The sequence below is a fragment of the Scyliorhinus canicula genome, chromosome 11 (genome assembly GCF_902713615.1).
Source record: "Scyliorhinus canicula chromosome 11, sScyCan1.1, whole genome shotgun sequence".
In the NCBI taxonomy this organism is placed as follows: Eukaryota; Metazoa; Chordata; class Chondrichthyes; order Carcharhiniformes; family Scyliorhinidae; genus Scyliorhinus; species Scyliorhinus canicula.
The window spans coordinates 34,677,367-34,700,203 of record NC_052156.1 but is presented as its reverse complement, the minus strand read 5'-3'; the positions used below and the strand labels follow the sequence as shown (position 1 = coordinate 34,700,203).

The 22,837-nt window shown below is 43.7% G+C and overlaps 1 protein-coding gene across 1 annotated transcript in view; it reads left to right on the top strand.

Moving 5' to 3' along the window:
- wnk2 (WNK lysine deficient protein kinase 2) overlaps window positions 1-22,837 on the top strand; it is a 296,693-nt gene that overhangs the window by 142,211 nt on the left and 131,645 nt on the right. The window contains 2 exon segments of the mRNA XM_038812754.1: window positions 338-426; window positions 5,285-5,504. Of these exon segments, the coding sequence (XP_038668682.1) occupies window positions 338-426; window positions 5,285-5,504 (309 nt within the window).

Genomic DNA, 22,837 nt, shown 5'->3' with positions numbered 1-22,837 from the left:
CCACATTTGGTTTTGGTTTTAAATATTTTTAACAAATGGGATGTTCTTTTGAAATTTCATCTTGCCTGCACATATCTAAAAATGGAAAATATTATTGTGATGGAATACTCCCTTTGAATCTAGATACTTTTTGTGAATTGCCAATTGTACTTTCATAGTACTAACATAGATTGAGTTCAATATAATTTAAAGCTACAGTTATGGAGAATCCACACTAAAACTATACTACCATTTGTTGTTTGTTGATTTTGAGAACTTTGAATATTTGAAGCTTGGAGGAATATTATCCAATGGAAAAATGACCAAGTTTGTGCAACTTTGTGTTCTAAATTTTCAGGGTGTAAAACCAGCAAGTTTTGGCAAGGTCACAGATCCAGAAATAAAAGAGATCATTGGGGAATGCATCTGCCAGAATAAAGAAGAAAGGTTTGTAACAAAGTCATGAACAAATGCGTATTGTTTGTCAGGCCTGATAACTCATTACTATATATTACTGACAAGGCATTTGCAATAATTGTTTTTTGGCCAGTTATCAGCGAGTCCTTGACTTAGTTTACAAAGTGTTTTTTTTGCTTTTAATATTTATTATTAAAGAACAATATATTGCATTCAACATAGAATGATACAATTCAATACTTGTGTCTGGTGTTAATCATTTAACTAGCAGAGAGCCCCAAAACATTGGCAGTCATACTAGTATGTTTTAATATAACAGTACTTTACAGCATTTCTAGTTATTCTTTCACCAGAGACTTTAACAGAACCCAAACTTGTCATTGTGGAAAAAATCTACATAAAACTGTCACTGCATTACAAACAGGCCGAAGAATATAAATGCAAATTTTGTCAAGAGCCTGGCATTGTGACTTGCTTGTAGTTGTAGAATATGAAAGTCTAATTGCAACTATTGCCTCCTAAGTTGAAGAGGCAGGTTAATAGGCTTCATTTTTTTGAGGAATAAATCCTTGCCTTTAAATCTGCCTATTGTAATTTCCGCATCTATCAATGAAAGAAACCGTTTCCAAATGACCAATCTTGTTCCATGACCCAATTCTTGTTTTGGATTCAGGTTCTCGTAGAAACATTAGAACTTTGACTCTGAGTTGGTGTGTGGACAAAACCATTGAAGTGAGACTGGGGAGAAACTTTAAATTATATAGACTGTTATCACCTTCGACAATAGAATCAACACTGATGTATTCTTTTTTTAAAAAATATTTTTATTCTCCTTTTTCACATTTACTTCAAAATTTACACCCACCAACAAACAATAAGCGGTAGCAAATACAATGTCAATCTCCTTATCAACAACAACGATGCCATCCTCCCACCAACCCCCAAACAACGCCCCCATGTCAACATAAACATCAGATAAAAAACAAAAAGGAATCCGGAATCGCCCATAGTTACCATTAACATATATAGTCCGCCCATCCAACCCCAACCGCTAATATTCGAGGCCATCCAATCCCCGAAAGTGTACAATGCATGATGCCGGTGAATTGTAGAACCCCACCCCCCTCCACTTCCTCTCCAAAACATCTCACCCAGTATCAGCCCCTCCCCCAGCTTTTCACACCTCCAAGGCTCATCGAAACCTGTTCTACCAGACTCTGATGGCCGCAGCCCCCCATATAATAACATATTATAATACAATAACCCCATATAATAGCATATATAATAACATGCAGTGAAATATAGAGCTACATACACTCCTCCACACCCCCTACCCTCTGTTCAAGACCGATCCTCAGTCCCATTTCTCACTTCTGCTCCAGTCCTTCTGCCTTCACAAACGCCTCCGCCACTTCCACCGTCTCGAAATAAAAGTCTTTGGATTTGGAGGTCACTCTCAACTTAGCTGGGTACACAATGCCGAACCGCACCCTGCTATTATACAGTGCTGTCTTCACCCGCCGAAAGCCGCCCGCCTCGTTGCCAACTCCACAGTAAAGTCCTGGTATATACATGCTCTAGCCCACTGCACCTCCCGCTTCTCCTTTGCCCAACACAGGACCTTCTCCTTCATGCAGTACCTAAGGAAACAAATAGTCACTGCTCTTGGCGGCTCATGCGCCTTTGATTTAGGCCTCCACGCCCTTCCAGTTCTTACTGAGGGGTCTTTCCCCTCTCCCAACAGTTCCGCCAATATCTTGGCAAAATACTCCATCGGCCTCAGGCCCTCCACCCTTTCGGGCAGACCCACGATCCTCAGATTTTGCCGCCTAGGTCTGCTTTCCAAGTCCTCCACTTTGACTCGCAGACCCTTGTTGGCCTCCACCACCCTCTGCAGCTCCTCACCCAGGTGAGTTGATCACTGTGTTGCGACAAGGCCTCTTCCCCTCCCTTCAGTCTCTCGCCCTGCTCCCGCACCTCGGTCGATGCTCTCGACACGGCCGCCTTGACCGGGGCAATCGCCTCCACCACCAGCACCTTCAGTACCCACACCATCCCCTTCCTCATCACCTCCATGTGCTTTGCGAATTGTTTTTTAAGTTCCACAACCATCACCTCGGTCATCTTTCTGCCGTGAGCAGAATGGCCCTACCCGGCGACCCAGCCTCCGCCTTCCTACCAGTTGCTGAACCGACCCTTCCACTCGACGGTGAACCTTCATTCGCCCCCTTCTTCATGGCATCTTTCCTTTGGGTTTTGGACGTCTTTATTCCTTATGTCTTCCTGCACTTATTTAACCAAACATTGCCCCTGGGACCGGGCATTAAATTCTTTAAAAATTAATCCTTGAGCAGGAGCACTCCAATGTGCAACCTCCTCCTACATGCCGCCACCAGAAGTCCATTGATGTATTCCTTTAATTCACCGGACAGCTCTTGTAAAACATTTTCCTTCAAATTTCTTTAATCTTAATTTTTACAACAAAAGTAGAGCTTTTGAATAATTTGTATCAAGGTGTTGTCCCTGCTGTTTTGCCCCACAGCCAATTCCATCATCTCATCCACCCACGCCACTTGAGCACAGATGAGGGGGTGGAGCTTTTTTCATCCACTGCCACGCTCGGTTCTGCGCAAGCGCTATGGAGACATTCACCCGCTCAGAACTCCCTTATCTTTGCTGCATGAGGCTGAGTGCCTGTGCCGTGTACAGAGTGCAGTCTGGAATCGGGGAGACCCAGCACCTGGTGCCTGACGGGAGAACAGTGGTGATTGGTGCCCAGCGGTCAGGAGTTTAAATCTGAGCGGTATTGGCTGTCATGTGGGTGGAGCTGGAATTGAAGTCGCACACCTGTAAATTTCAACTCTGGGCTGCAGGAACTAGGATCGCAGGCATTTAACCTCCTCCATTCTGCCCCATCAACCCCATTCCTCTTTCTTCACTCTCACCCCCTCTCATGACCTTGCCTTCCTCTGGCCCCACCTTCACTCGGGGAGGTGCCACCTGTCACTGCGATACACCTGGCTACCAAAGGTTTTCAAGAGGCAACCACGATCACAGTAGAATGTAACATGCAGGAGTGCACCACCAGCTCACCTGGAGGGAGAAGCACATCTTGCAGATAAATTCTTCACTCTAGCACTGAGGTGAAGCCAAGTCGGTCCATTTTAAGTCTGCATTCTGTCAGAAATAACCATTTATTCTGCATTTTGATTAATGCCCTTGTGTTAACCCCAACAAGCGTGAATCAAGGCAATGTCCTCCTATTATAGAATTTCAACATCAGAGCTGAGACCTCTTTTCGGCTTCCCAACCTAATATTTTATAAGCGTCTTGGGTCATGTAAAGCCAAATTCTTTAAGAATATAGAAGTCTCTTTGGACCCCAGATGTTTTGTCAATCATTTAATTTGTCCTTTCACACTACCGAAAGTTAGCTATGTATAACATAAAGCCATGATAATTGGTCAGGAATTAAGGCGTGTTACCTTTATTCAACAGATGTATGACAGGAAAGGATAATTTAGGGGAGGCAAGAATTTCCTTCCTTATTCAGCGTTTTGGAAAGTAACTATTCAAACTTTTTTTGAAAATTCAAATATGAAACAAAATAGTGGACTCTTTATGTCGCTATTTCTGGTGGGACATTCATGTCCTAACAACCCAACCCCTCAATTCCTATAGTCGTCGTATCATTTGGTTGAGAAAACAATTGCTGCAGATAACCTGTTGGAAGAAAAAGAATGGGTTAAATTTTCAGATATATAGAAAGTTTTCAAAATTGAATATTGGGGCATGCTGGTTGATGAAAATAAGTTGTAGATGAGGGGAAAAAAGTTGTTTCCTTAGTCAAAATAGCCGGAAAAATATAATTTCACAAGTACAAAAATTGGCAAGATTGCATGATAAGATATCAGATATAGCCAAAATCAACTAAAGCTGTAACTGGATGCCAAAAAGGCATTGGACGAAACAGCTGGTCAGGTGGTATTGGTCTGTTAATGGCCAGAAAAGCCTCATAGGTCCTTTGAAAGATTGCACATGGTGGTTTGGGTTGAGTAGGAGGATATGGCTGCAATGTAAATATATATATTTGTATTTATTTTCACTATTGAAGATTATATGGTGGCAGGTACAAATGTTTTGGATATTGACTCCTTGAATGTAAATGTATAAATGGTCTTGGATAGATTTGAGGCACGAGTATTGATCAAGTTGCTGATAACATTTAACTTCAGGTACTGGAAGAAAAATCAGAGGTACTATGTGAGCCATTAACTTAGCTGTCTAATAGTTCTTTGAGATCTGGATGAGTTTGAATTTATTGAAGAAAGAGCTTGATGCATGAATGCTTGCACTCATGCCAACCCCATACGTTAATATCTATAGTAGAACATAGGAACAAGAGTAGACCATTCAGTCCCTTGAGCATTTTCTGCCATTATAGCTGATGTGTATCTCAACTCTATCCAGTCCACATCTTGTAACTAATGTTTTCTGTAATTCACTTTTAATAGGCTTGAATGGGTGACTGTTGGGGGGAATGGGTGAAGAGAGTGAGGGTGTGTGGATGTAAAAGTCGGTAACTTAATATCCGGTTAATCACAGGTGATGGATTGACATTGATTAAAACTTTTTTTGTTGTGAACTCATTTTCAGTTGTATTACTTCAATTCTGCCAAGTTAACACAATATAAAATTTTAAGTAATGAATGTTCTAAGGTGCTGTTCGATTTGCGCTGCTTCATAAGCAGACATTTCATTCGGCAATATTCGAGGACCATGAACCTCTCAAAACAGGTGCAATTGTGGACTCGGTTTGCACCTGGATTGCCAACTGCCCAAAGCAGAAACTCTACCCTCAGCTGATTGAGTGTTGTGTTGTTTTCCAGATATGCTATAAAAGACCTATTAAACCATGCATTCTTTGCGGAGGAGACGGGGCTCAGGGTTGAGCTTGCTGAAGAGGATGATGGGAACAAAAATTCAATTGCAATGAGACTCTGGGTCGAAGACCCTAAGAAGCTGAAGGGCAAGCCCAAAGATAATGGAGCTATTGAGTTCAGTTTTGACTTGAATAAAGAAAATCCTGATGATGTTGCACAAGAAATGGTAAGATTCAGAAACTACAATGAGAGTGAGATGAAGCTTAATGATAAATGGAAGATGTATATGCAGGTAGTGTGAGATCACATTCATGGAACATTCCGAATCATTTTACAACAACCGGAATGCTTTTGGAATGCAGTCACTTGTTTTTTAAGCCAATACAGCAGATTCACAAACTGGAAACAAATGCATGATGGACCAGTTTTTGGTGATGATTAAGGCAAGACATTGGCACAATGGTTAGCACTGTTGCTTCACAGCGCCAGGGTTCCAGGTTCGATTCCTGGCTTGAGTCGCTGTCTGTGCGGACTCTGTGCGTTTTCCCCGTGTCTGCGTGGGTTTCCTCCAAGTGCTCCGGTTTCCTCCCACAGTTCCCGAAGACGTTCGGTGAATTGGACATTCTGAATTCTCCCTCGGTGTACCCGAGCAGGCACCAGAATGTGGCGACTAGGGAATTTTCACAGTAACTTCATTACATTGTTTATGTAAGCCTACTTGTGACAATAATAAAGATTTTTATTAGATGAAGTCCTGGATCATGTTCTGTAGACTGGCTGAAGTAAATGATGAACTGCAGAACATCTAGTTTAAATAATTTATTCTGAAACGACTGCCTGATAAGATAACTAGGATAAATAAAATAAGAAACTACTAACACTAATTAACTATTTGTAGAGCTACTGCAAATTATGTCTGTCCTCCTGTATGACCTACTCCCAACTTCCCAGCCACAGGGTCATATAGTTGGTTTACACTGCCACCTCGTGGTCGGAGGTTGTGTATAACATTATGTACAAACTTGCTTTATGCAAATCATCACATCCCCTTTCTTTTGGAAAATGAAATTATTTAACAACATTAAATTACTTTTTTACATTTCACCATGATATGCAAAACTATTTACATGCACAGAATCTTTTACAGTCTGTCATAAGTTCAGTCTTTCTGACTTCCGCTGTATCGTTGTCGACCTTCTCAGTGTCTGCCGAACTTGCAAAGGTTCTTCATGTTCTTTAGTGTTTATTGCTTGATGTTTGATGTTCTTCATGTATTTATGTATCATCCTCTTGTTCTATAATCTTCAGATGTTTTAGGACTGTTGCATGCTTCTTTTAGTGGTTGCATCAGAAATGGTTTGAGGCATTTCATAGGCTCAAAGGCAAACATCTTTGTGCATTTGGTTTGAAATCTCTCCCTTGCCTCCTTTTGTTTGACCGAGTAGTTGCCTTTCTGTTTCTGGATGAGCAGATTTCTCCAACACCTGTCACTGTAGCAGGTTGCAGCGTGTGCCTTTTGTTTGCTTAGACCTACACTCTCCTGCAATGTGTGCAGTTTCGTACCATTGTGTTGGTATCCCGGAGGATGCCCGGTTAATAGACTATTTTCGGTTCTCTTTTTACACTTTTTTTGTTTCGTTGTGCTCTGCATGGAGTTCGCTCAGAACCATCGATCTTAAAGATTTCAGAATTATTGTTCTCTCTTTTTCGTAGCAAAACTTCATCTGCAACACTCAATTCTGCTCTCAAATTATGAAAAAACAGAGCAGGATTCTCTGAGCCATCCCTCGCGAAGATATCTTCTCACCTTATGCAACATTGGATCCTTCTTAGTTTCTTTCTTAGTTGGCACCATCAATACAGGTCATCCATTGTGGAGGTTCTTTATTGCGCTTCTTTATACATAGCTTTGAATTAACCCAGTCTGTAGGGACTTCAGTATGCTTAATGACACCCAAGGCAGTCATTCTCTCTTGCTCGGCCTTTAATTTATCCCTTAATGGCGCTTCCACAGTTCTTGCAACATAAATCACAGGCTTTGCATCTTCCTTTAATTGAATCTTGTACGTGTATGGTAACGTACCAAAGCCTTGGAAAATTCAGAGAAATCATTCAGAATGGAGTCTCCTGAGAGATGAGGGCCTGTTGCAGCATTGTCTGCACTATAGACTCGTTGGACGAGCTGTAGCTCCTCACATGCCTCAAGTCTAATTAAAGACTTGTGGTCCGCCACCATCATAGAAAATTTCAACTTCTGAATTTTATTTTTGACATCGACATCAAGCTCATGCTCCTAATGATGAGATTTCGTGACCATTGTAATCTATTAACAATATCGTTCTGGTAATTTTTTTTGTTGAATTCGCAGCTTTTTTACATCGGACAGGTTGAGGTTGGCCCTCGCACCAGTGTCAAGTTTCACTGTTATCACTGTGCCATTTATCTTTAATGGCACTGTCCATTTATCTTTATGATTTTCTGCCTTCAATTCACTATTGCTGCATATTGGTACAACTACATTGTTATTCGGTATGACTTGAGTCTCCTTTGTCTTTGCTGGAGATAGTGTCTACAAAGAAATGTGTCCTCAAGGTACACTTCATTAATAGCACTGATACTCTTTGTTTGTTCAGGCCTTCTGGGGTTGTAAAATGATTCTTGCCATTCCAAATGGCACATGTTCTTCCATAAGCAGGGCACTGCCATTACAAATGCCGTTTGCCACATGGCAGACATAAAATGGAGGATTGGGTTGGCTGCTCAAAATGGCCACCCGCATTGGGAGCTTGTTTCTTATTCAGCTGCGTCACCACACTAATGGTGTCTGCCGCCTCTTCTGCCTTCTCACCAAAATGTTGGAGATTCAACTTGCTGATCTGCTTTGCTGCAAACTCACAAGTGTGACATTTTTGAATTGCACTTTGAAGTTGCAGGTCTGTTTCCCGCAGAAGCCGCTCCTGCACTTTATCATTGGAGATTCCAAAAACTACCTGATCGCATATCATTGATGACTGGTGTATGCTGAAGTTGCACGACTGTACCTTTAATCGCAAGTCAGTGAGGAAGCAATCTAATGCCTCTCCTGTGTTCTGGGTGCGCGTACGGAATATATAGCACTCAAAGATTTCATTTTTCTTTTTTTAATAAACATTTTATTAAGGTATTTTTTGGTTTTACAGTGACGACAAAATAAACAATATACATGAATCTATAAACATAGTCCCAACTTTATTAACCTCCTAATCTAAGCTAAATTAACCCCTTCTGCTGACGATTAGTTTTCCGCAAAGAAGTCGACGAACGGTTGCCACCTCCGGGCGAACCCTAACAGTGACCCTCTCGAGGCGAACTTGATTTTCTCCAAACGGAGAAAGCTAGTCATGTCAGATAGTCAGGTCTCCAACATCTGGGGCTTTGAATCCCTCCAAGTGAATAATATCCGTCTCCGGGCTACCAGGGAAGCAAAGGCCAGAACGTCTGCCTCTTTCTCCTCCTGGATCTTCTGACACCCCGAAAATCGCCATCTCCGGACTCGGGGCCACCCTTGTTTTTAACACCATGGACATGACATTTGCAAACCCCTGCCAGAATCCCCAGAGCTTTGGACATGTCCCGAACATGTGGACATAGTTCGCTGGCCCTCTCGCACACCAATCTTCTACCCCAAAGAACCTGCTCATCTGGGCCATTGTCATGTGAGCCTAGTGAACGACCTTGAATTGTATCAGGCTGAGCCTGGCACATGTGGGCCCGTTGACTCTACTCAACGCGTCCGCCCATAGACCATCCTCTGTCTCTCCTCCTAGCTCCTCTTCCCACTTGCGCTTCAGCACCCCAGTCTGTGTCTCCTCTGACCCCACCAGTTCCTTGTAAATGTCAGAGAACCTCCCTTCTCCCACCCACCCTCGGGAAACTACCCTGTCCTGTATCCCCCTTAGTTAGGAGCGGGAAAGTTGAAACCTGCCTACGTAGGAAGTCCGCACCTGCAGGAACCTGAATTTGTTTCCCCTCGCCAATCCAAATTTCTCCTCCAGCTCCCTCAAGCTAGGAAAGCTCCCCTCTATAAATATATCCCCCATCCTTCAATCCCTGCTCTCTGCCATCTCCGAAACCCCCCGTCCATCCTTCCCGGGGCAAACCGGTGATTATTACAAATTGGAGACCAAACTGATGCTCCCTCTGCTCCCACATGCCTCCTCTATTGCCCCCAGACTCTCAGGGGCACCACCACCATGGGCCTGGTGGAGTACCGTGCTGGCGGGAATGGCAGAGGCGCCGTTATCAGTGCCCCCTAAGCCGGTGCCCCCACCCACTTCCTGATCATGGCTATTTTCACTACCCAATAGCAGTTACTGAAGTTTGGCAGCGCCAGCCCGCCTTCTCCCCGGCTGCACTCAAGCATCACCCTCTATACTCGCAGCTCTTGCCTGCTTGTACAAAGCCAGTGATAACTTTGTTGACCCATTTAAAAAAGGACCGCGAATAAAGATGGGGAGACACTGAAACACAAACAGGAATCTCGGGAGCACCGTCACCGTTTGCACCCTCCCGGCCATCTCTGGAAATCGTCCTTCATTTGGTCTACTAGTCGGGCCAGATTTAGTTTGTGCAGTCATTCCCATTCCCGTGCAACTTGGATGCCTAGATACCTAAAATATCCCCCTACCACTCTAAACGGCAGTTCCCCCAGTCGCCTCTCCTGTCCCCTTGCCTGGACTGCAAACATCTCACTATTCCCCATATTTAGTTTATACCCCAGAATCCTCATGATTTCTTCCATCCCCTCTGCTGGGTCCGATACACACAGGAGCAGGTCGTCTGCGTAAAGCGAGACCCTGTGCCCCCCCCCCCCCAACACGTACACACACACACCGGACCAGCCCTTTAAGGCTCTCAGTGCAATTGCCAGCGGCTCTATGGCTACTGCGAACAACAGTGGGGAGAGGGGCAGCCCTGTCTCGTCCCCTGATGCAGCCTAAAATAGCCCAATTTTGTACGTACGCTTGCCACAGGAGCCTGATACAGCAACCTGATCCAGTCAATAACCCCGCCCAAATCCAAACCGTCCCAGTACCTCCCACAGATATCCACATTCTACTCGGATCAAAGGCCTTCTCTGCGTCCATTGCGACCACTACCTTCACCTCCCTACCTTCCGGGGGCATCATGATCGCGTTTAATAGCCTTCTTGCATTGGCCACCAGCTGCCTTCCCTTAACAAACCCCGCCTGGTCCTCCCCAATAACGTCTGGAACACAATCCTCAATCCTAGAGGACAAAATTTTGGCCAGCAGTTTGGCGTCCACATTCAATAGGGATATCTTCCTGTAGGACCCACACAGCTCCGGGTGCTTTTCCCGCTTCAGGAACAGTAAAATCGTTGCCTGTGACATAGTCGGGGGAAGCACCCCTCTCTCCCTTGCCTCATTGAATATCCTCATCAACAATGGACCCAATATCCCAGAGAACTTTTTATGGAACTCCACTGGGTACCCGTCCGGCCCCGGGGCTTTACCCAACTGCATGGCCTTCAGACCCTCCGCTATCTCTTCCAAGCCGATCGGGGCCCCCAGCCCTTCTACCAGCTCCCCGTCCACCTTCGGGAAATTCAGCCCCCCTAGGAAGTGCTCATCCCCTCCGCATACAGCCTACTGTAAAACTCCTTAAATGCCTTATTCACCCCTGCTGAGTCTCTAATCAGGTTCGCATCTCCATCCTTTACTTTCCCTATCTCCCTGGCTGCCTCCCTCTTTTTCTAAGCTGCTCTGCAAACATTCTGCTGGCCTTCTCTCCGTGCTCATAAATCGGTCCCCTCGCCTTTCTCAGCTGCTCCACCGCCCTCCCTGTAGTTAACAAGCCGAACTCCGCCTGTAGCCTCCGCCGTTCCCTTTAAAAGCCCTGCCTCTGGGGTCTCCGCATAACTCCTGTCGACCTGTAGTATCTCCTTTACCAGTCAGTCCGTCTATACCCTGTCTACCTTCTCCCTGTGGACCCATATCGAAATCAGCACCCCTCTGACCTCAGCCTTCAATGCTTCCCAGACCACCGCTGCCAAAATTTCCCCCGTGTCATTGACTTCCGGTAGTTCTGAATACATTTCCTCAGCCGCCCACACACGCCTTCCTCGGCTAAAAGACCCATGTCTAACCTCCACTGCGGGCGCTGGTTAATGTCTTTACTAGCCTGCAGGTCAACCCAGTGCTGGGCATGGTCTGAGATTGTGATCGCCGAGTACCTCGTGTCCACCACCCCCGTCAGTAAGGCCCTACTCGGAATAAAAAAATCAATCCGGGAGTACACTTTATGCACGTGTGAGTAGAAGGCGAACTCCTTCACCCTCGGCTGCCCAAATCCCCATGGATCCACACGCCCCCAAATCTGCTCTATGAACCCTTTTGGTTCAAAGCAAATTGCCGTGGATGCTGGAATCTGAAACAAAAGAGAAAATTCTGGAAATTCTCAGCAGGTCTGGCAGCATCTGTAGGGAGAGAAAAGAGCTAATGTTTCGAGTCTGATGACTCTTTGTCGAAGCCTTTTAGTTCCTTTGCCATTGATGGCACCCTGCCCCTTTTTGAGCTTGACCGGTCTAAATCAGGGTCAATAACTGTGTTGAAGTCCCCTCCCATGACCAACTTCTGCGAATCCAGGTTCAGTATCTTCCCCAGCATCCTCTTTATAAACTCCACATCATCCCAATTTGGAACATACATATTTACTAGTACCACCTGCACCCCCTCCAATTTCCCACTGACCATAATGTACCGGCCTCCAACATCCGAAACTATTCCATCGCCTCAAACACCACCCGCTTGTTGATCAGGATCGCGACACCTTTCATCTTCGATTCCAGTCCCGAGTGAAAAACCTGTCCGACCCAACGTTTCCTTAATCTAATCTCGTTGGCTACTCAGGTGCGTCTCCTGCAGCATTACCACGTCCGTCTTCAGTCCTCTCAAATGCGCGAACATGCGTGCCCTCTTGACCGTCCCATTTCGCCCTCGTATATTCCAGGTGATCAGCCGAGTTGGGGGCTCATCGCTTCCACTCCTTCACCGATGAGCCATCACCTTTCTTGGACGAGTCTCCAGCCTGCGACCTGCGCCTCCACCGGCCCGCCCCCAGGCAGCCTCCGCCCCCGACCTCCTCTCTGTTCCTCAGCAACAGTCCCTCCCTTATCAGCAGAACATTCCCCTCCCCCAAATAACAGCACAATGTAAATCAACCCCGTTGATATGTCTAACATCTGCTCATCCCCCACTACGCTTCCGTGAGCGAGCCCGCCCAGCTAGCTTGATGGCCCCCACCACTGGCACCAGACATTCTCCCACCTATTGTTTCCCCACCCCCATACACAGATATTGAAATGACAAACAATCCCAACACAATTGCCCGACAGAAAAAAACGCTAAACAAAAAAAAAAATCAAGCAAGAAATTCAGCATCTGAACAAACACCCCTTCATCCCCAACAGTGCAAATGTAAACTTTAACTCACTCAGCTCTGCAACTGGCCCCGAATCAATACAGAAGGCATTACAAATAGCGTCCACAAAAAACTAAAAAAAACCCACTTTTTTTTAAAAACATGAACGTTGTAGCAAAGTTCAAAAGTTCTCAGTCCGCCACCAGTCCTTTCCTTTTCACGAAGTCCAGCGCTTCCTCAGATGACTGGAAATTAAAATGTTCCTCCTCGTACGTGACCCAGAGACGGGCCGGATACAGAAGTCCGAACTTCACCTTTGTCTTAAAAAGGGTCGACCTGATCTAGTTAAACCCCGCTCTTCTTCTGGCCACCTCCACACTCGGGTCCTGATAGATCCGCAGGATACTGTTCTCCCATTTACAGCTCCGTGTCTGCTTGGCCCACTGTAAAATACGCTCCTTATCCAAATACCTGTGGAATCTCACCACCATTGCCCTCGGGGGTGTCTCCCATTCACGGCTTCCTCGCGAGCGCTCTGTGAGCCCTGTCCACTTCCAAGGGTCGAGAGGATACCCCATCCCCCAGCAGCTTCTCAAACATGTCCGTTATGTATGCACCAGCGTCCACTCCTTCGGACCCCTCTGGGAGCCCAACGATTCTCAAGTTCTGGCAGGACCTATTCTCTAGGTCCTCCACCTTCTCCAGGAGCCTTTTCTGCTGTGTTCCTCCTGCTCAGCCAGCGTCTTCTCTTCTTTCTGGATCGCCCGATCTTGGGCATCCAATCTAAGCTCCAGCCGCGCAATTGACTCATTAATCGGGTCCAAGCAGTCCCGCTCCTGCCTGGCGAAGCCCTCCTGCATAAATTGCACCAGCTGCTCTGTTGACTGCTGGGTCAACAAGCCAGAGGTCTGGTCATCCACCATGTTTTCTCCCCCTGCAACTTCAGCCCAAGCCTTCTCTGTCCATCTGTTTCTGCCATTGCGAGCACTTCTAGTCCTCTTCATGCACTGATGTGGGAATCCAGTATCCAACTGCCTCTGTCATCGATTTTTCAAATCAAGTCCAGCAAAAAAATCAGGGGAAAAGGTCCAAAAGTCTGACCCAAGCGAGAGCCACGAAATGTGCGACTTACTCCTTCATAGCCGCCACCGCAAGTCCAAGATTTCATTTTTCTTAGGGGAGCAATGCTGGTCGAATTGTTAAGAACTTCGTCGAAGCTTTTGCTGTCAGTCTCATTTCCAAAGACAAAATTGTTGAAAATTTCAATTGCTTGTGGACCTGCTACAGTGAGCAACAACGTGATACGCCTCTCAACGGGCTGTGCCTGCAGACCTAGGGCTGCAACATAGAGTTTAAACTGTTGCTTAAACACCCTCCAATTCTCGTCTACGTTACCGATAATCCAAAGTTGTTGAGGTGCCTTGATGCCTTCCATCGCAGGCTTCGAACTTTTACCACGCGTTGAGCACCAGATGCCAGTAGCTAGCAAGGTTAGTAGCAAAGATGTGTTTTCTTCCTTATCCTTCAAAGTTATCCTTAATGGTTCGGACTTTTTCATACAGAATCTTTGAGTTCTGAGTAAAACCTGGTACCATGTCATGTTCTGTAGATTGGCCGAAGTGAATGATGCATTACAGAACATCTAGTTTAAATAATTTATGATGAAACAACTGCGTGATAAGATAACTAGGATAAATATAATAATAAACTACTGCCACTAATTAACTATTGCAGAGATACTTTAAATACGCCTATCCTCTAGCACGACCTACTCCCAACTCCCCAGCCACAGGGTCATGTGGTGGGTTTACATTGCCATCTAGTGGTTGGAGGTTGTGCATAACATTGTATACAAAGTTGCTTTATGCATTTCATCACAGTCCCTACTGTTCTTTGAGCAGTTCTTGTCCTGTCTAGTGAAAGCTGTCTCCAACAAAACAGTACCCCTTCTTGACAGAAAAATGTCAGCCAGATTCTGTACTCAAGGGCATAATGAGTCTTGAACTTTCATAACCTTCTGACTGATGAGGGGCGGGATTCTCCATACCGGCACACCCTATCTGGCAGTGGGATTCTCCGTCCTGGTAGCCGGCCAATGGAATTTCTTATTGTGGGCACCTCCTCGCCATTGGGAAATCCACGGGCATGAATGCCAGCGAAATGGTTCTCCGCCAACGGAGAATCCAGCCCAAGAGCTTTATCCATTGAGCCAAGTTGATACCCAACATATCCTGAGGAAGAAAGACATTTGGTTTAAAAGCATAACCCCTAATTAACCAGGTATTTTCATGGTCTTCCAAGATGAAGCATGGAGATTGCTTGCTTCTATTTTCTTACTCCTTTTGAATGTTCCAACTGTTCACGTGCTTAGTTCCTGGTGTTTAGCAAAGAGTCTGATGGAGATATTTCTCTGCAGGTTGGGAGAGCTTGCCCTCTCACTTCAAACAGTTTTAGAAGAGATGTTTAAGGAAGTTATCTACTTGAATCTTTGGGCATGGATGGCGCACAGAGAGTGAAAAAGATATGGTAAAGAAAGATGTCATGGGAAAGACTCACCAATCATTAGTCAGTTTATATCTCTTCTTAAAACTGAATTATTAAACACTTAATTTGCTGGAAAATAATCTGAAACCCAGACTTCCTTTGAAGCATAGCAGTCATGTTACTTGAATCCAGGTCTGGTGCAAGTTATGAACCTCCTTCAAGATGCTGATTTGAGAACAACTGCATGGAGAGCTTGCGTTCCATAGCTTTGTCAAATGAATCAGTTGCATTTATGCCCTTGGAGCTAGAATCCACAAGGGCAAGTTCATAGGGTGCATTCTGGACAGTTTCTGAGAACAACATGTTATGGAACCAACAAGTGAGCAGGCTGTTTTCGGTCTCTTAATGAGACAGCATTAAGTAATAATAAAGGATCTCTTGGGGAAGAGTGACCAGAGCATGATTGAATTTCACATTCCGTTTGAGAATGACGAAGCTGAACCTGAAACTAGTATCCTAAGCTGAAATAAAGGCAGTTACAAAGGCATGAAGACTGAGCTGTTAAAGTAGACAAAGAAAAGTAGGTTAATAGATAAGATATTAGATGAGCAATGGCAATCATTTAAAGAGATATTTCATAACTCTAAAGATATATATTCCATTTAGAAAGAATTCTTTAAAGGATGAACCATCTGTGGCTAACTTTTAGGGATGGTTTCAAATTGCAAAAAGGCATATTTAGCAATGCACGGTGGCTAAGACAGCTGGCTTGTACTGTAGAACAAGACCAGCAGCGTGGGTTCAATTCCCGTTCCAGCTTCCCTGAATAGGTACTGGAATGTGGCGACTAAGGCCTTTTCACAGTAACTTCATTGAAGCCTACTTGTGACAATAAGCGATTATTATTATTATTATGTTAGTGGTTGGCCAGAAGATCTGGAAAATTTGAGAAACCAGCAAACCATTAAAAGAAAAGATGATAAGCTATCAGATATAAAAACAAACAGTAGGAGTCTAGAAGACTCGAAAAGGAAGAGAGAAGCTAACGTAAAAGTAAAGTAAATTGGCGGCAAGGTAGCACAGTGGTTAGCACTGTTGCTTCACAGTACCAGGGACCCGAGTTCAACTCTCCGCTTGGGTCACTGTCTGTGTGGAGTCTGCACGTTCTTCCCGTGTCTGCGTGGGTTTCATCTGGGTGCTCCGGTTTCCTCTCTCAAGTCCAGAAAGACATACGTGTTAGGTGAATTGGACATTCTGAATTCTCCCTCAATGTACCCGCACAGGCGTCGGAATGTGGCGACTAGGGGATTTTCACATTAACTTCATTACAGTGTTAATGTAAGCCTACTTGTGACACTAATAATGATTCCTATTATTATTAAAGGTTGGTCTCTTGGAGAATGAGACTGGGAAATAGCAGGAACTTTAAACAAGTATTTTGTGTCTGTCTTCATGATAGAAGACGCAAAAAGGATTCCACAAATTGTAGAAAATCAAGGGAAAAAGGGAATGAAAAATTTAAAACAACAATTACTATGTGTAGAGAAAAGTTACTGCGAAGACTAATGCCTGCCAGTTGTGTGACTGATCACATATCCTTGGTCTTCGAAGAAGTGGCTGCAGCAATAGTCGTTCTTATCTTCCAAAATTCTCAATCATGGAAAAGGCCCAGTGGAATCTCAGATTTTAAATGTCACGCCCCTGTTCAAGAAAAGAGGGAGACAAAAGCAGGAAGCTATAGGTCAGTTAACTTAACATATGTCATTATAAAAATGCTAGCATCAATTATTAAGGAAGTAGTAGCAGGACATTTAGAAAATCTTAATGCTATCAAGCAGAGTGAGCATGATTTTCTGAAAGCAATAACACATTTAATACATTTATTAGTTTTATTTGAGGGTATAGCTAATAAGATAGATAAAGGAGAACCGGCAGATATAGTGTATTCTGATTTCCAAACTGTATTCAATGAGGTGTCACATAATAGTTGCTGCACAAGATATGAGCTCATGGTTGAATAATTTATTATGGATGGAGGATAGGGTAACTAACATAAACAGAGTTGGGATAAATGGGTCATTATCAGGTTGGAAGCTGTAACTTGTGGGGTAAGTGCTGGAGCTTCAACTATTTACAATCTATATTAATGACTTGAATGAAGAGACGGTATGCTTTATAACCAAATTTGCAGAGGAGGCAACGATGAGTAGGAAAGCAAGGAAAGCACAAAGAGTCTGCAAAGGGATTATAGATAGGTTAAGTGAATGGACAGAAAAAAAAATGGCAGATGGAGTATAATGCGGGAAAATGTGAGTTTCAGAACTTTTCTGTGAAGAAATGAAAATCAAAATATCACTTAAAATGAGAGAGACGCTAATATGCTGAAAAATGGGTGTATTTTACCTGAGTCACAAAGTTAACATGCAGGAACATCAAATGATTAGGATGACAAATGGAATGTTGGCCTTTTATTGCAAGAAGGATTGGTTTATAAAAATAGAAAGGTCTTGTTACAACTGTACAAAAACCATGCCTGGAGTAGTGTAAAAAATACTGATTTCATCTCCTTATTTAAGGATGGTTATACTTGCATTGGAGGCAGTTCAGAAAAGGTTCATTTGGTTGATTCCTGGAATTAATGGGTTACTTTATAAGGAAAAATTGAGCCTATAGACAAGAGAATGCGAGGTGATCTTATTGAAGCACAATAATAATCTTTATTGTCGCAAGTAGGCTTACATTAATACTGCAATGAAGTTATTGTGAAAATTCCCTAGTCGCCACACTCTGCCGCCTGTTCGGGTACACGGGGAGGATTCAGAATGTCCAAATTACCTAACAGCACGTCTTTCGGGACTTGTGGGAGAAAACCGGAGCACCTGGAGGAAACACAAGCAGACACTGGGAGAACGTGCACACTCCCCACAGACAGTGACCCAAGCTGGGAATCGAACCTCGGACCCTGGCGCTGTGAAGCAACAGTGCTACTGTGCTGCCCCTTATAAGATTGAGGCGTGATGTCGAGAGGATGCTTACTCTTGTGGTGGAATCTAGAACTTGGGGGCACAGATGCAGAGTAATAAGAAGTCTCCCATTTAAGATGGAGATGCGGCGTTTCTTCTCTCCAAAGGTCAATAATCTTTTGCGCTCTCTACCCCCAGAAAACAGTGGAGGGTCTGCCTCGGCCTTGAATAAATTCAGATTTTTAATCTACAAGGGGAGTCGAGGGTTATGGGGAGCAGGTAGGATATTGAGGCCGTGATCTGATCATCCCGATTTGATTGAATACTGGGGCCGACTTAAGGTGCCAAATGGCCTGCTCCTGCTTTTATTTCATATGTTCTATTACTTGGCTGTTTCAGTTATCTCTGACAACCATCACATTGGAGCAGAGTGCAGCAAGTTATCTCCACAAAATGTCATGAACAAACCCTGATAACTACACACCAGTATTATTGCAAACTGTGTTGAAGCTATGAGAAATCAGTCAACCGGAAGTGCTTTAAATGCCTAATGGTATTGTTACAGGATACTTTTATTTGCTGTGTTCTCTCCTCAAATTGAAGGAGGTCAATGTTCATAGTTCAATATGTGGAGATGCCGGCATTGGACTGGGGTGAGCACAGTAAGAAGTCTTACAACACCAGGTTAAAGTCCAACAGGTTTGTTTCAAACACGAGCTTTCGGAGCACGGCTCCTTCTTCAGGTGAATGGAAAGGCTTGTTCCAGAAATGTTTATATAGACACAGTCAGAGATGCCCCGGAATGCGAGCACCTTCAGGCAATCAAATCATCAAAGATGCAGAGAGAGAGGTAACTCCAGGTTAAAGAGGTGTGAATTGTCCCAAGCCAGTTCAGTCGGTAGGCCTCTGCAAGTCCAGGCTTGTTGGTGGGGGCCGAATGTAATGCGACATGAATCCCAGATCCCGGTTGAGTCCGCATTCATGCGTGCGGAACTTAGCTATAAGTTTTTGCTCAGCAATTTTGCGTTGTCGCGTCTCCTGAAGGCCTCCTTGTAGAATGCTGACCCGGAGATCAGAGGCTGAATGTCCTTGACTGCTGAAGTGTTCCCCAACTGGAAGGAAACAGTCCTGCCTGTTGATAGTCGCACGATGCCCGTTTATTCGTTGTCGCAGTGTCTGCATGGTCTCGCCAATGTACCACGCTTCGGGACATTCTTTCCTGCAGCGTATGAGGTAGACTACATTGGTCGAGTCGCACGAGTATGCGCCGCGTACCTGGTGGGTGGTGTTTCCACGTGTAATGGTGGTGTCCATGTCGATGATCTGGCATGTCTTGCAGAGATTACCCTGGCAGGGTTTTGTGGTGTTGTGGTTGCTGTTCTGAAGGCTGGGTAATTTGCTGCAAACAATGGTTTGTTTGAGGTTGCGCGGTTGTTTGAAGGCCAGTAGTGGGGGTGTGGGGATGACCTTGGCAAGATGTCCATCCTCGCTGATGATGTGTTGGAGGCTGCGAAGAAGATGTCGTAGTTCAATAAGCATACAATACATTCAGTCATGGTTAACATACTCTTAGTGCTTATCTGAAGAAGGGAATGAATGGGTAGATTGGGAACTTATACATGTTAACATTTCTCAGCTCAGCATGCTGTTTGACCAGGTTATCCCTGTGTACAAACTGCCACATTTTGCAAATTTCTCTGATGCCAGGTGACAGCCCACAAGTCTTTGCACTAATGTTAAAATATAACTGAATTTAAGGAGCATTTAATTGAACTTATCCCTGGACATAACTTTTTTAAGTAAACTAGTTTTCTTCCTTTAATGAGCTCCTTTTTTTCCATTGGGCAAACAAGATTGCTGTAATCATGTACTTTATTTATCAATAATTTTACTTTTGTTATGTACAGGACTGCAATTGTGCCAATTGACACCTTAAGTTGCGTGTAGGTTTTCAATTGCGTCATATCCCATTCTACAGAAACCACAATTAAGTAGATAATGTTTATCTGATGGGTTTTTTTCTTTTGCTAAACTAATGACTGCCCTCCCTTACATTGAGCATTTATGATGCAGCTGATTATTTCCTCTTGAAATGACCATTGCTGTAGTACTGTCATCAACAGATCGGTCAGTGTTCATTACTTTTGAGATGCTGACCTCCTACAGAGAGGATATGAGAGACCATAAATGTGTGGTGTTTAGTCTTCAGGTGTTATTAGGATTAATTTTATCCTCCAATAAATACTTGTTTAGAATGAGTACGAAGAGTTTGAGTACTTTACAAAATTACTCCGCTTTTGATCTGTGCATCAGTGCAAGTTCATAAAGTGCCAACGCTCCTGCTGAGATTGAGTTTTTTTATTTTTCCAGAAGACTGAAAAGCACAGGAGACAAAATTCTGCAAAGGACAGGACACTATGAATAGATGTAGCTTCTAGCATGCATGAATGGGGCACACTGCGAACCCGACTGATCTTCAATTGTCAGTGTAATTCTTAGCGCAATCAAGATTGTTTAGCAAGTGCTGTCCAATTGCAAAATCACATCTAATGTTTTGAGTTATGCGAACAAAGGGCTAGTTGGGTCAGTAATTTGCCTGTTGTGAAAACAGCTGAAGGGACGTGCAGTTTGATATAATCCACCAGTTGGAACATATGGCCTATACACCTCATACTGAGATAGGCAGAATGTATTTTTGGCTTGATGGCAGCATCCTGATAGTGGGGAATATGGTAGACTGGGCACTTTTCAAGACAGAAAATTTCAGCCCATTCATAAGTTTTGTGCGATATACAGCGCACAATGATCTAGTCAAGATTGTCATTATCCGCTGGAATGGCTTTGATCTCTATTTCATGTAGGGTGACTATATCTATAAAATGCGCACCATTCTTAATAACGGGTCCAAATTCTTATCCATTGGCCCTGCCACTAAGTGTGACTGGACAGTCCTGCTCAAAGCAAGTTACAAAAATACTTGTTGGACTTGTGTAAGAAGAATGTGCTGACCGGTGGTATATGTTTTTAGATTCATCCTCAGTTCACTGCGTTTTCCTGTGCATGAGCTGTGCAAGGCACACAAAAGTGATGCCCCTTGTCTATCTTATCTATGACTGCTTCTGTATAACATGTTTTGACCAAATGGTTGAGCAAGTTGTTGCAACTAATTCTGAGCGAGTATTCCACATACATGGTGAAGGATTCCTTCACCTTTGTGAAGACCATACAGACTACCATATCAATAGTAATGTTGATGTGCTCATTCGACATTACTAGCTTATTCACTAATGTGACGCTCAAAGAAACCTTAGACATTTGCATCGCATCATTATATCACGGTGATCTTGGCGTGTCACCTTTATCTGTATTTGTATTCGTTGAACTTATTAACTCAATCACCCATGCACCTGAGTTCAGTTTTAGCAACACCATGTATGCTTATATAAATCATTTTGCCATGGGATCCCCTTTAGGCCCAGCTCTCACAAACATTGTCAGTGTCCACGGTAGACACCTTTTCGATGGAATGATGCCTAACTTCCTACCCATTGCATATCTCGGATATGTAGATGGTGCATTTGTTATATTTTAATTCACATCTGCATGTAGAGTTTTTCTATGCACCTAAATGGCCCCATCTTGTGCTCAAATTCACCTTTGAAATGGGGCAGTCAAATACTTTTTCCGTTCCTCTATGTTCTCATTGAGAAATCTGTCCATGGTTTCTTTACTTCTGTCAACTGCAAGCCTACATCACTAGTTAATATGCACATTGGAATTCCTGCAGCTTTATAAGATTGCCCTTATTGGCAACCTTGTAAAAAGGACCCAAACCATTTGCCTCACCTACGATAGCTTGAAACTCTGAACATAGTATCTAGCATTAGACAAGATTCTGTGATTCTAGTCAACACTTGCTAAATGACACCGGCAACTAATTTAAGATAATTTTGGCTGGCCGTGTGGCACACTAACACGTGCTAGAAGCTACATATATTCGCACATTTCTTTGCAATGGAAAGTGCATGTCCACGCATTATGCCTTTTTCAACTAAATAAAAGCTTTGAGGACTGCAAATCTTTGGTTCATTCCTCATGGCAACACCTTGACCAATTAGAGTCCATAACCAATCAGCTTCTCATGTAATTTTAAATTATTAATTCCTTTACAATTGATATTCTTGCGAATATGTCCTGAGTGCAAGACAAAAAGTTTTGACAGCATGTTTTTTTTAAGCAATCTCAATTTTTGTACTGCAAAACAACTATAAGAGAAGTATCTGTTCAGTAGGTACAATTTGGTAGCACTGCGCAAATATGGGAGTGAGTCTTAATTGTTGGCAGGTCATTATGAAATGGTCATGAGGTATAGGGCCCATTATTTTGATAGGTGCACATAACACCCTCTTTGAGCTCATAGCCCTAATGAGTTGGACAAGATAGCAGTTAAGATGCTTATCGTGTCGGCACTTGAGGCGACCAAACATTTTGCTTGGTTTGTTGTTCCAGATGCAGTCTGTTGAATATCTGATTTGATAAGCACACGTCCAAAAAGTATTTTTGCCTACATTTGGCGAGAGCCAATTTCTACCATGGCTAATCATGCTCCTCAATGGGCAGCAGACCAGATGCAAAGTTTTTTAAAGATTGTATTTATTGAGGTTTTACTTTTTAATGAAAAATTCAACAA